We start from the raw sequence: 12,835 nt of genomic DNA, 5'->3' as shown, positions 1-12,835 counted from the left end.
GTTTTAAGGGATCTGGGGACTTGTGCTCACACTGAGATCCTCTTGTGTGGTGTAGATGCTTTACTTTGCTGTACTCTGGTGGTAAAGTTGGTTTAAGCAAGGTGATGGATCTCTTCGGGTTTGCTGGTGCATACAGACCAATGCACAGAGAGCTGCCCCACAGTAAGAAAATTGAAAGGATAATTTTGTAGCACTTTTGCCTGCCCTTTCCAGACTAAACACTGCGTAATTTGCCTGCACCATGATTCCTGTCTTGCTTTGGAGAGGTGCAAGATTTGCAGCTGGGGCAGCTGAAGAGCAGATTACAGGAGCAATGGGTTGTTTGGGTGATAGCAGCAGGACATAGAGCAACATGAAGTAGCTCTTGGCTTATGCAGAACACTGTATAAACAGTAACAGAGCTGTTAGCTTGAGATTTGCATCCCATGGCCCCCATCTGTCACTCCTGAATTTCAGCATCAGTGCTCATGGCTTTTCTCCTTCTTCCAGCTGTGCCTGGTGCTTGAATTCCCAAAGTCTGTACTAGCAAAGCTGTTCTATAGCTGATGCTGTTGTCCCTGGAGGATAGTAGCCATCCCTACAGATGGTGGAAAGCAGCCAGGTTCAGAGGTAGGAGCTCTTTGCTGGTCGGGAATCCAGCCTCGCCTCTTGCCTGTCTTTGGTTTCCCCTTGTAATTATTAACATAAGGGCATACTCTGCTTATCACTTCTAATGGAGGAAGATTTTTCTTCCTGGTGATACTCTTTTATACAAGCCACGTTATTTCCCATGCTTTCTTGCTTCTTGGTGATTTTCGTTAACGTTGCAGCTTATGCACATTAAAAACAGGATCCAAGTGCAGAAGGACACCCTCCCCACCATCCCCCATATCAGGGCAATATTGTTGTTGCTTGTGTTGGCTTTCCTGGCTGCCCCATCTGTCTCCGTCACCTCTTGTCACCTTCCATAGTAATTCCTGCTGATTAGCAAAGGCCTTTATCAACTGAGGCTCTTTGGCAGCCAAGTTCAGCCAACAGTTCTTACTCTGTCACGAGTTTCTACTTATTAAAAAAGTCCTTCCCCCTCCCACCGGTGGAAACAGTATGAATCATTTCCCTCCCCTTTCTTTGTCAGGAGCAAATGCCATCAGTGTTAGGACCCTGGCACTGGCATTCTGACTGCGGGAAATCAAGGATGAAACAATCCATGGAAACTGGGATCCCCATGTAAAAGAAAGACATTATTTTGTAAGGAACACACCTCTTTTTTGGCCACTGTCAGATTGCCATCTGGTTGACAATCACACGTACTTCCATGAGAAACATAAAATTGTTCTTCTATCCCATAGTGTTGTGCTGTTGAATTACGTATTTTACATTGCAAGGTGGCAGTGCGTATTTAAATGCCCCATTTGGGACTTACATTGTGTGACAGGTGCCTGAGAGTTTAGGGCAGGACCCTGAGGTGGATGTCACAGCTTAAATGGGTTGAGGGGAATTTGTGTCATATCTGATTGCACATCTGTGCTTCTTCAGTGTATAAATAATAACAGCTATGTGTAAGGAGTAGAAGCCTTCATAAACATACCTGAGCAGCAAAATGGTTTTAGTTACACTGGAGGAAGCTGCTTAGCCCGAAAGGAGAACCTTGTAACTGCGTGAGGGTTAAATTGTTTACTCTTTTTTACCAATGCAACCCCAGTGTAACTGCAAAAAGAGTCTGGCCTCATCTCATAAGCAGACTCTGTCTCTGAGAAGTTGATCTTAGGTTGAACACATTGCTTTGCGATATATATACAGACCTGGTACCTCCCAGGTTCTCGGGTAAAAAGAGGAGAGAACCAACAGCACAGTAACAAGAGCAACATGAAGAGGCAGAAACCGGAGCTCTTCCCTGCTCTTAGGAGACAGCTGTCTGACAGAGCCTCCACAGCTGGAGCTTCTGTAGTCAGAGGCAGCACATGTCTCTTTTAAACATAAATCAGATGAGACATTACAGTATTTTTAATGTGCCCATTAGTCTTCAGGCTGTCTGCTGTTGAATATTTATCATATGGCTTGCTTCACGTACTACTCTCTGAAGTGTGGTGACGGTACTTGAAGTAGAAGATTAAATGTGAATATGCATTTGTCCATCGTCCCTTTGACAGTGGGTTTGGGCTCTTCCTAACCTCTGACAGACACTCCTTGCATGAAATAACGGGTGTCCTTAGTCAAATCCGTCACCCAGACGTCCCTTGAAAAGAGACTCAAGCTCAGCAATCAGAGAGTAAGCAAGAGGTGGATCTGTTCTCTGGTAGATTTGTAAAGGAGCTAAACAGCAATTTCCCTGCCTCCCTGTTGCCCCTACCACAGCTCCCACTCACTGCCTGGCTCCAAAGAGCAGCAAAGCTGGCAGCTCAGGGCTGAGCCACAGTGGTGGGAAGATCATGAAGACATCTCTAGAAGGTCTTGAGGCTTAGATATACAGCACCTCTCCTTGGCAGTGAAAGGTGTAATTAGATTTGTTTTAGAGGCTGTCTTAGAGCTTACAAATCACCAGTCTAGGGCAGTAGCTGCTGTGACAGCTGGCATCTGCTGTGACTGTAGGGGCTGTATAGCATATGTCCCCCTCCCTTGAAGAGGAAAGCCTGGATTCTCCTGCTAGGCATCCCCTCAGGGACTTCTAGTGCTTCTCTGCCTAGTGATGCCCAGTGCTGTCCTGCCTCCAGACTGTGCTCCACAGTGTCACCAAGCCCACCAGGAGCTGGGCTTCTTCCCTGCATGAACCACGTCCTTGACCATTACAAAGCATTAGGCTATGGACCCCTCTGGTGTGTTCAGCACAGACCTGTAGGCTAATGGGAGGACCAGAGTGTTGGGATGCTTTTAAGCCTGTTTGTTCTTGGGGTCCATGGCACTTGTTAAAATCTGTGCTACTCTAAGTATGAGGTTATACAGGAATAAAGTGATTTTCAGAGGATACCTTTAAGCTTGCAGAATCAGCAGCTGCCAGATAGACAGTCTCCTGCATAGCTTTATTCTTCCCACTTTGTGCACCCACTGTGTATACAGGAGGAAACTGAGGTCTTGTGGGAGAAGAGGTGTGTGGTCGCGAAATTAAAGACTACATCTATTTATATACAGAGAGATGAGGGGATGACTTAAGATGTCCCCTACAATGCTAAACCTGATACTTTGCTTCTTATCCACGTTAATTTCCTAGGAATAATATTTTCTTTAAAGAAAAAACGATAAAAATAAATATTGTTATCCTGCATTAGCAGCAGGGCTGGAGCCCTGTGTCTTCCCCAGGTTTCTCTTTCCCAGTGCTGCAGTCCTCGGAGTCCTTCCTAACATGTGCTAGACCTCCCTTGGCCCAGTCCGAGCCTGGCACATCGGTGAATGAAGTATTTGCACAAGGCAGCGTCATCCTGCGTAGCCTGTAGCTTCCCATCTGAGTCCGAGACAGACTTCCCGTTCACTTCCTAGCTGGGCTGCAGCATGGTTAAAAAGCTGTTCGTCCTTCTGTAAAACGGGGGTGTAGTGCTGTATGTACTCGCGTAGAAGTAGATCCTTTCCTTGGAGACATGGAAGTACCTGGAGGAAAAGCCAAGTGGCACATAAACCACTACTCCACCCTTGCAAGGAAATTGCCTGGGCTGTTCTGCATTTACCGGCTACCCTGGGACTTCCCTGCTTCATATTAGCGCTGCGTGAAATGCTCCTTTCCACAGCCGTCCTTGAGGGCTCCTCGCTGGCTTTTACATGCCCCTGCTGCTCGGCTGTCTGCCTGCTCTTTGTTTCTTCATGGTGACGCTAGCTACCTCATTAGGCAAAGCTTTCCATTAATGGGGTCTGTGTCCAGCACACGCGCTTGGAGAGCATAAGGAGTGTATGGCGTGGGTCTCTCGGGTTACCTTTCTTTTCCAGTCCCATGGGACCTCCCCTGCTTTCGGAGGAAGACCAGTAGAAATGGGGGAACTGGAGAAAGCAGTAGTAACTCGTACTGGATCTGCAGTGGTTCCTGCTGGTCGGCCGTGATGGCTTTGGCTGAGCTTCTGTCAGCAGTCTGTCTTCCCAGAAAAGGGGAGAAGCTGGGTGTTTGGGAAGTTGTCCCTTCTTAGAGGTGCTTCAGTACCCCTGGCAATGAGATTTCTCTGCCTGAGGACCCCCAGGATTTGTGAGGGGCTCCCTCCTTGCTGCCCATCAGAACTGGATGTGTTTGCAGAGTGTCCTTGTTTTTCTTCTTGCTTTTTTCTTTGTTGACTGCTACTCCATGGTGCTCTAAACTACTCAGCCTTCTCCAGATCTCAGTTTTGAATGTCATACTGGACTGGGCAGCTACAGGTCTTCCCCACAGCCCTCACTGAGCCTTCTCCAGCTTCCAACAGCAGAGGGAAAATCTTCCTTTTTCTGAAGGGATAAAAATGGAAGCACCTTCTGGGCTTTGCTTCATCCTAACACCACAGTCATCCTAATATTTTCCATCTCCATTTAAGGACTGAATTAAGACTCATCATATCCTGGGGTCTTTTTTATACTCTGTGTTTAATATAACGTTCTTTATTATATTTATCTTGTTTCTCAAGTTTGAGTCTTTCATTTATTATGTTACTTTGAAGACTGGGCCTCCCTGTAAACTATCTTTTTAGGAAAGCTGAATTGCATTTACAGGAGATCTTTAATGTATTTAAGTCTTTGGTTCCTTTATGTTTTCATATGGTCACCGGTTCGACTTTCGACTCGTGGCTTGAACTGAAAACAGGAAAGCCAGAAAGTGAGAATGTTTCCAAAATGTCGCTTTCTCTTTGCAGTATATTTATAAAAGTTGCAAAGAAATACCAAGATCTCCCACACCAGTGTTTCTGGAGGACTGAGAAAGGAACTAGTCTTTTCTCTACAGCTACCCCCACACCCCTTCCCCCCAAAAAAGCCACTTACTGCAGTTATGCAGTACAAGTACAATGTGATCCTGGAGGCTATCAGAAATAATAAGAAATGTTTTGGAAGTGCAGGTAGTTCTCCCCATTTACCAGGATAAGAAGCAGGAAAGCAGCAATGTTTTGGTGTGTCCAAAGTTGGTCGGTGCAGGGAGATGGAAGTGCCACTTTCCTTCTCCAGCAGCTTATTGACCAAATCGCTCGAGCTCAGATGAACGTCTCAGACACCTATTGAAGATTTCCTCTGTGCTCTGTGACCGCATGGCATCGCATCCTACAAGGATGGCTCAGCACCAGCTTTGTAATGAGATAACCACAGGGAACCCAGAGAGATAAATTCATGGCACTAGGAAATGGCTTTGCCTCACAGAACAAACTGTTCTGCTGCCAGAACTGGTGATGGAGATAAACCACTTTCTCCTGTCTGAAACAAAAGGCTTTAACACCTTCCAGATCAGCAGCTGTGGAGGAAAAGGCAACCAAAAGGGGCAGAGTCTGGGAGGGTTTAGAGCCTCTGCTACTGGACTGTTGAAGGCTGCTGTTTCATTAACCTCTCAGCTTGTGTAATCATGACAAACTCAAAGCCACATATTCAGATTTTGGATCTGATTTCATTTCCTAGTCCATTTTCTTATCCCATGATCTATGGATGAGTATGTCATTTGCCTGTTGGCAGAAGAAGTTTGGAGCAGTGGGTGGTATATATGTCAGTGGTTTTTTTACATAGACATTTCATGGACTAAATAATGCTGGCAGATACTGTTTTCTTCCACCACAAGGAGAACATATAATTTATTCTTGTCTCATTACATTAAAAGAAATACAGCACAAAAGAAAAAGGGAAGAAAACCACCAAAAAAGGATATGAAGATATAATCCCTTCAAGCCAAAAAAATACCAACTCTATGACATCCTTGTGTGTGGGGAAACTCAGCTCCTAGATTATTTTTATAAACTTTGTTACAATCAGTTTCACACAAAACCCAGCCATTTATTTAATCTTAACTGCTTGCAGAAATGTCATCCAGTAAGGACACTGAGGTTATTCTTTTTTTTTACTTTCAAAAAAAGAGAGTTTGTTTATTTTTCTTCTATTATTTGGTTTCACTCTGTAGATTTATAAAGGCTCTGTCACCAACAGCCTTGTATTTGCTCGTGAGCTGTCTGTGTGGTTTGTCTGCCTGCAAGGGCAGGAGCATCCACAGTGGGAAGTGGCTGAGTAGGCAGGCATGGGTCGTAGATGGAGCCCGCATCCCACCCCAGCGATGCTCCCTGCGCTGCCGGGACGGACATGCCAAAGTGGCCCTGAAGTATAAGGGAGTCATAACATAGTGTCGGTCCATTCTAGGATAATGCCATCACTAAAAGGGAACCAAAACTTCCTGTGTTATCTACAGGGTGAAATCAGAAAAACTCCCTCTGCCCCGTGAGTCGCTGTGGTCCCCTTTTGGCAGCTCACACAAGCAGGACTTCGGCGTCAGTCGCCAAGGTTTCACAGAGCTGCTGTGCCTGTGGTAGCCGTTGGTCGTGTGCTGCATCTCCTGTGCAAACTTAAGACCAGCAGCATCCAGCTGAGAGAGGTGCCATGCACGCTCCTGTAATAGCTATGGCCCCGTGTCCCTCCGTCGCCTGCCCCGCAGCACGTTTCTGTGCAATTTGCTCCGAGGGCAGGAGTGGATCTGCTGCTCACACCTCCTCCGAGTGTGCCGTCCTGTCTGTCATGTAGCGATGGGGGGCTGCAGTCACACAAAGCTGCTGCTGTGCGAACCTCTCCAGTACGGGGACTCCTCTACTGGGGGCATAACGGGGTTGCAGAGCTCAGCCACCGGCACTGCCAACAGCTGTGGTTGGAGCCAGGGATGAAATCCCATCTGCTGACCTTTCTGCTCAGTGCTGTTGCGCTATCCCGCATGGCAGGCGATGCCCCTAACCCTCCCCTTTCATCTGTTCCCTCCTTAGGCAAGATCCTGTTCCGGAGGAGCCATGTCCGAGACGTAGCTGTGAAGAGGCTGAAGCCCATCGACGAGTACTGCAGGGTAAGAGCTCCGGGGGAGCGTCTGGCAGCCCTGCTGGGTGGGGGCTCACAGCCACCAACAACGCTGGGCTTTCCCTGCCAGATACTGCTAAGAGCTTCATCTGTGTTGAGTCCATCATAAGGAAGGATGGTCCTTCCCAAACACCACCAGGACTAACAGGGCAGGTGAAAACAGGCTGCTGTTTGCTCCCAGGGTCCTCGCAGCATTTTCCCCTGCAAACTTTATGCACCAGGTTGGTGCCTCATTTACTCAGTAAAGGCGGTAAGCCTCATCTGCCCTAAATGTGGATTTTATTTCTACTTCAGCCTCGATGAATACAGGAGTTGAGCAGGCAGAGAGGCACAACTAAGATGGCGTTTTCTTCTGTTCCCTGCCTGTCCCCCAGTGCCGCATGAGGGACAGTGCCGGCTGGTGCAGCACTGGGCGTGGACCGGTGGCTTCCAGGAGTGCTTCTCCTGATGAGTGAAAGCCTGGAAATTTATTGCAGGATAGAAAAGCATGGCTGTGTTGAGAAGAAGGTTAAGTCACCTAATCTTTCCTTTCTAGCTTAGAGTTTATGATTTGATGATAATTAATCCTCTGACAGTAGATTAAAAGTCATTTCTAAGCAAGACGGATACCCAGTTTTTGTAGAGGTATCGAGCGCGTCAGTCAGCGCATAATTTAAACCCCAGACTTCCTCTCTTATTTCCCGTGGGGTTTTCTTTCCGTTTTTAGAAAGCCAGAGGAGCAGGTGGAGGGGGAAAAATACATTCCCAAGAACTTCTCCAGTCAGACATTTGCTCATCCAAAATTGGGAGCAGATTGCCAAAGTGCCTGAGGCATGCTGGAGGGGGGGGCAGTGAAACCCATGCCATCTGCCCCCCCCGCCCCGCACCCGCCCTGGGCAAGGAAGCTGCAATTAAAGTCTTATCTCATGAGACCAGGCTTTCTTGTGCGACAATTAACGCACTGTCTTCCTGCCGGCGGCCAAACGGCTTTCTTTAAAATATGTAGGGTCTCACTGCGTCCCCAGCCGCCCTCCTTCAGACAGGAACTGCCCGCGACAGGAGCGGTGAGGGCTGATGTCAGGGTTCACCCAGCAGATGCGTGGCGGAGAAAGCAGTGACTTACGCCGCGGGGGCAGCTGCTTCTCTGGGACCCCATTGTCTGTGCCCCAGACAGACCCGACCCAACCCAGCCCGGCCTGCCGGCACCCCGCCGGTCACGGCCGAGGGATATGTTGTGGTGTCGGCCGCTGGCATGTTCGTTGACACCGTGGCGCTGTGATTGCCGCCCTCCTCCTTGCTTCCTTTTTTCTCTCCTGGAGAAGTCTGGCTCAGTTTGCTCTGGTTCACATCATATGGGGAAGATTTGATGCTGCTGCCCAGCTCGGAGACATGGCTGGATGCTTCCCCAAAGCCAAGCTGTATCCTTAATCTGTTTATTAATAGGCACTGCTTTTATGAGCATAGACCCAGCTGTATTAGGCTAGACCCCAGTTTCTTCCAGCCCAGTGTTTCCCATCTCCAGCAGCAGCCACAGTGGTGCCCAGCAAAGAGCATGAACCCTGGGTAAGCATATAGTGAATTCTCCAGAATATTATCCCGGCTTCCAGTGATCTCTGGCTCACAAGTTACTTGTGCCTGATGTAGTGTCTTTTTATTTCATTTGCAGTTTACTGTAATTTGTATTTAATTTGCCTCAGTACTTCACAGTAGAAGATGTTTAAATCTGGATGGCATTGGAGAGCGAGGCTCATAATCACTGAAAAGCTTGAGCAGGCATTACGTCTCACGTCTGCATGAGTGCTTCAAGAGGGCTACATCCTCCATAGTGTCTTTCTGCATGGGATGTCAGGTCTTTAAGGAGAGAAGGCCCTGGCTAACTCATCTGTCCCCCTGGGGTGTATCTTGTTGGAGCATGTATGACCGTGGTTGTGCCTGAACAGTCTGGGCTGCAGGTAGGTGGGAGCTTCAGCCAGTGCCGGGAAGTAAAGCAATGCTAAGCTTTTTTTCCCATCCCCTGCATTTGACTCTAAACCCATGCCCAGACATTAATTTGTGTCCAGTGTGGGTGGTAGGCAAGCCTGTGCCCACTCTTCAAAATCAGTACAGATGTAGCTATGATGTCCTACCTATCATCCAGTATGGGCTGATTTCTTCTGCTTCCACTACAGCCTCCTCCTAATTGCAGGGAGTAAAATGAAGGTGGTGGTCGGTCACACCATTGCCTGGCACAGGACGTATCCAGTCATTCTGAAATCCCACAGCACACTGTTGGCAACCTGTGTAAATAAACAGAGGGACCTGAGAGTTGCAACTCATACCTCTCCCAACCTTTCTAAGTCTGCATATTTTATGAGATTAAGTTTTTCTTCTGAGCGTTTATGGTTCATCCAATTTGCATTTATTCAAAAAATGATTGTCCTATGTTATTGCTGTTCCAAACGTGGCCCAGGATATGGAAGTTCAGAAGACTGAAAATAATAATGATGAAAATCAGGCACTGAACTTCAAAGGTACAAAGAATTTAGGGAAACGGCTTGTAGGAGGAGAGCTTCTTGGTACAGTGAAGTCAGTGATAGTTCTGTTACTGATCTTCAGCAGGGACAGGATTTCATCTCTGGGGCTTAGCAGAGGCTTAAAATTCAGAAATGCTTTCTTGCTACCTTCACTGAAGGTCACCACTTAAAAGGTTTCTGGGAACATGACCTTCATAACCTTACTGTAATCTTTCCATCCCTATACGAAGTTAACCAGGAATGACAGAAAGCTGTGAATTGGGAACAGAAAATTAGGTGGTGAGTCTGAACCAGAGTATCCTCACTTCACCAGCCTAAACCAGACACAGGCTCTCTCTCCATTTAACTGTAACTACAGAGGGAACCTGAGTGACTCCCCTAGCTCCGATGCTAACTTCTAGAAAGCTGAAGTGAAATGCAATGAATCCCCTCTTGGTGTAAGAACGGAAAATGTTTTGTTTTGTTTTGTTTTTTCTCTAATAAAATAATATTACTCACTACGGTTTCCTACTTTGTGGCAGCTACTGGTGCATGTGCATGGCTTGAGAGTGGGATCATGCCCACCTCTTTGGAAGTATTAGCTGTTTTCTGCATTTCTTCCCCTGTCCAGTGGATGTTTTGACTCTTCAGAGAATTGTATAGAAATGTAGAGCAAGAGCATTATTTTGACAAGTTCGGTCCTGCTTCTATAAAAGAAGAGTGCAAAGCTTATGTCCTATGCTAGTCCTAAGATGGGTAGGCAGACAACATGCTTAATTTTGAAAAATTTAGAGAATTATGCTGGAGCGATGTGGGTGAAGTTGATGGAGAAAATCTGACATGGGATAATAAAATGAATAAATGAGACAATAGACCTTTGTCCACTCGAATCTGTGAGGAAGCAGAGGAGGGAGGCAAGTTCAGATGCAAAGTTTGTGGTAATTTTTTTGCCAGATGAGGGTTCTCCATCCAATTCACATGCCGTGGAAAGACGAAGCACAGATGGGCTCTGGCAAACGAGCAGTGCAAATGTTCGACCATTTGTTGTTTTGTTTTTGCAGACTGTCTCTGACAGAACGTGGTGATTTGCGTGGCTGAGAAGCAGGTCTGACTTCTGCTGTTTGGATGTGTTGTGGTCCCTGCGCTGGGCACAGGAGCAGTGACAGGCAAAGGCCGTCTGAGAGTTTGTGGGGATACTTGGCAGTAAGGGCAGGTCTGCAGAATGTTCTGTATCAGGGGCATGAGCCCTCTGCACCCTACAGCATGGGCCTTCCGACCCCTCACACCTGGGTGATTCTTCATCGCATTGTACCAGCTTGGAGAAATGCCATCACAGAGGTAATTAGGCCAGTGTTTTTGCTAAGGCCGCAAGAAACTTTGAAGTTGCAGTGAAAAACAGAGGAGTGGGACACACAGGGGAAGATTTCCAGGACTTTTCTCATCTATAAACATGAAAGTGCAGGGTCTGGATGTCCTTAGTGGTAACCTGAGTGAGTTACTAAACAAACTGCGTTTTGCCAGTAAATGTGTGCTGCCCACTGGAATTGGTATCTCTGGATGATTTCCCTCTTAACTGTAGGCTTGGAATGAGTTTAGTGTGATTTAAGGTCTTCTGGGCTCATTGGGCCTGGTTTTCTTAATTTGTTTAGGAGTTTTTGCCAATGTGAAAGAAAGAGCAACTTCATAGCCTTGCCTTGCCAGGGGCATTTTATTTATTAAGCTTTTGATCTCCCAAACACACCTCTGGTGTGTGCTTGTCCAGTATGTACCGTCCTGTGTTCAAGAAGGACCTCTCAGGTCGGTGGTTCACAAAACCACCACCCTGTCCTTACGCAGCCCTCTGGGAAGACTCAGGCCAGCATTTGCAGACTTGCATCTTTGTGCATGTTGGTCCTAATTGAGGGAAGCATCTTTGTGCAGGGAAGCTCTTAAGATGTGACGTCCCACTGTCATAAACACTTACCTGAATTTGTCACATGCCTTCACGCTGTCCCGACTGGAGGAGGATTTAAGTAGAAGCTTACAGGCTTTTCTATGGTGAGGCTTAAGTACCCAAATGCACGCCACCTAAATAAAAATCAGATGAGCGAGTCACAACAATGCTAGGAAATATTGGTCATTCTTTTCTTAATGTTCACAGTGTAAGAGACCACACTTCAAAACCATAATTACCTCCCTCTTGGTCTCTCAGTCCTGCCTCTCTTTCAAGGTTTAATCCTTGAACCTGTCAAGACAGATATACAGATGTTTCTGTCTCTACCCCTTGTACAACTAAGCTAGTGCTCATTGAAGATGGAGTAATAGTTAGTCCTGGTCAAGAATGCAAGAGTTGAAGTGAAAAACTTTCAAACTTTATCTGTCATTTTTTAATCTACGTTTCAGAATCCTGATGTGTTTAGACCAGCTGCAGTAATGAGAGTTAATTATTTGCAATGCCCCTCAGCACCTGGAGTAGAGCCTCGCTTTCCATTGCTTTATGGTCCTTCCATGCCAGAGGCCCAGAACTATGTCCCAGTTACTCGCAAAACTCTGCACCTTCTTTTCCTCCTTCCGTCAGCTCTTTATTTATTCCTGCATCTCCCCACTTCTTCTCCAGTCTGACTCACCACCATATACTCTTTATCCGTGTCTCTGTCTGACAGCGTTTGCCATCCAACCTCCACACTTCAGTGCTTTGGGTTCAAGCTTGGAGTTACTTGAGGCTCTCAACAAAACAGAAATGGAAAGTGTTTTCACTTGGGTGAAAGTTTATTTCTCTGTTCCGAGAAATGAACTATTTTAACTGCACCTTCCCCCTTGCTGGACTCATTGCCGTTCCCAAATGTCTGGCACTAATGATTAACGTTAATTAAAATGATAAACAATTGAGAACAGGATACTTAATATGAAAAGTCAGGGAGTCATAACCATGCGGTACCGTCAGCTGTCTCTGTGTATTTGTGTGCAGAGCTGGGATTAACCCCACTGAACATTAGGGATCCAAGAGAGAGATATCTGAACTCCCTCAATGGGCTGTGGGGAGAGGCAGTCAATGATTCACCCCACCCAGAGCTAGACGTCCATGGTGGGGTAGACAGAGCAGGCCCTGAAGGCACTGGTCTTTCTCTAGCGATTATACAAGTTGATGGACAAGTGTGACCAGTCTCCCATTTTAGACATATGAAGTTCAGTGGGGTGAATATCATTCTGTGCGTATATACACACACACCTACACACACGCTGTGTATCTCTACATATACATGTCTGTGTGTCTGTTTTTTATAAACGTATCTGCATAAATGCACCACACAGCACTCAGTGCATCCTTACAAGTACCTGCATGGTTTTATACCCATGTGCATGTATTTTGTGAAGCCTTTGAGCTGTAATGTAGTCCTACGGAGCTGTCTGCAGTTCACGTAACCTTAAGCGATGAA

At 46.7% G+C, this 12,835-nt stretch overlaps 1 protein-coding gene across 1 annotated transcript in view; it reads left to right on the top strand.

Annotated features, from left to right (window-relative positions):
• Window positions 1-12,835, top strand: part of SH3PXD2A (SH3 and PX domains 2A) — a 217,169-nt gene that overhangs the window by 58,097 nt on the left and 146,237 nt on the right. Inside the window, exon 4 of the mRNA XM_009277841.2 lies at window positions 6,861-6,937. Within this exon, the coding sequence (XP_009276116.2) occupies window positions 6,861-6,937 (77 nt within the window). The remainder of the gene's footprint in view (window positions 1-6,860; window positions 6,938-12,835) is intronic.

The sequence above is a fragment of the Aptenodytes forsteri genome, unplaced genomic scaffold (genome assembly GCF_000699145.1).
Source record: "Aptenodytes forsteri isolate BGI_AS27 unplaced genomic scaffold, ASM69914v1 Scaffold15, whole genome shotgun sequence".
NCBI lineage: Eukaryota > Metazoa > Chordata > Aves > Sphenisciformes > Spheniscidae > Aptenodytes > Aptenodytes forsteri.
The sequence above is the reverse complement of the archived record's forward strand: the minus strand, read 5'-3'. Positions and strand labels throughout refer to the sequence as shown.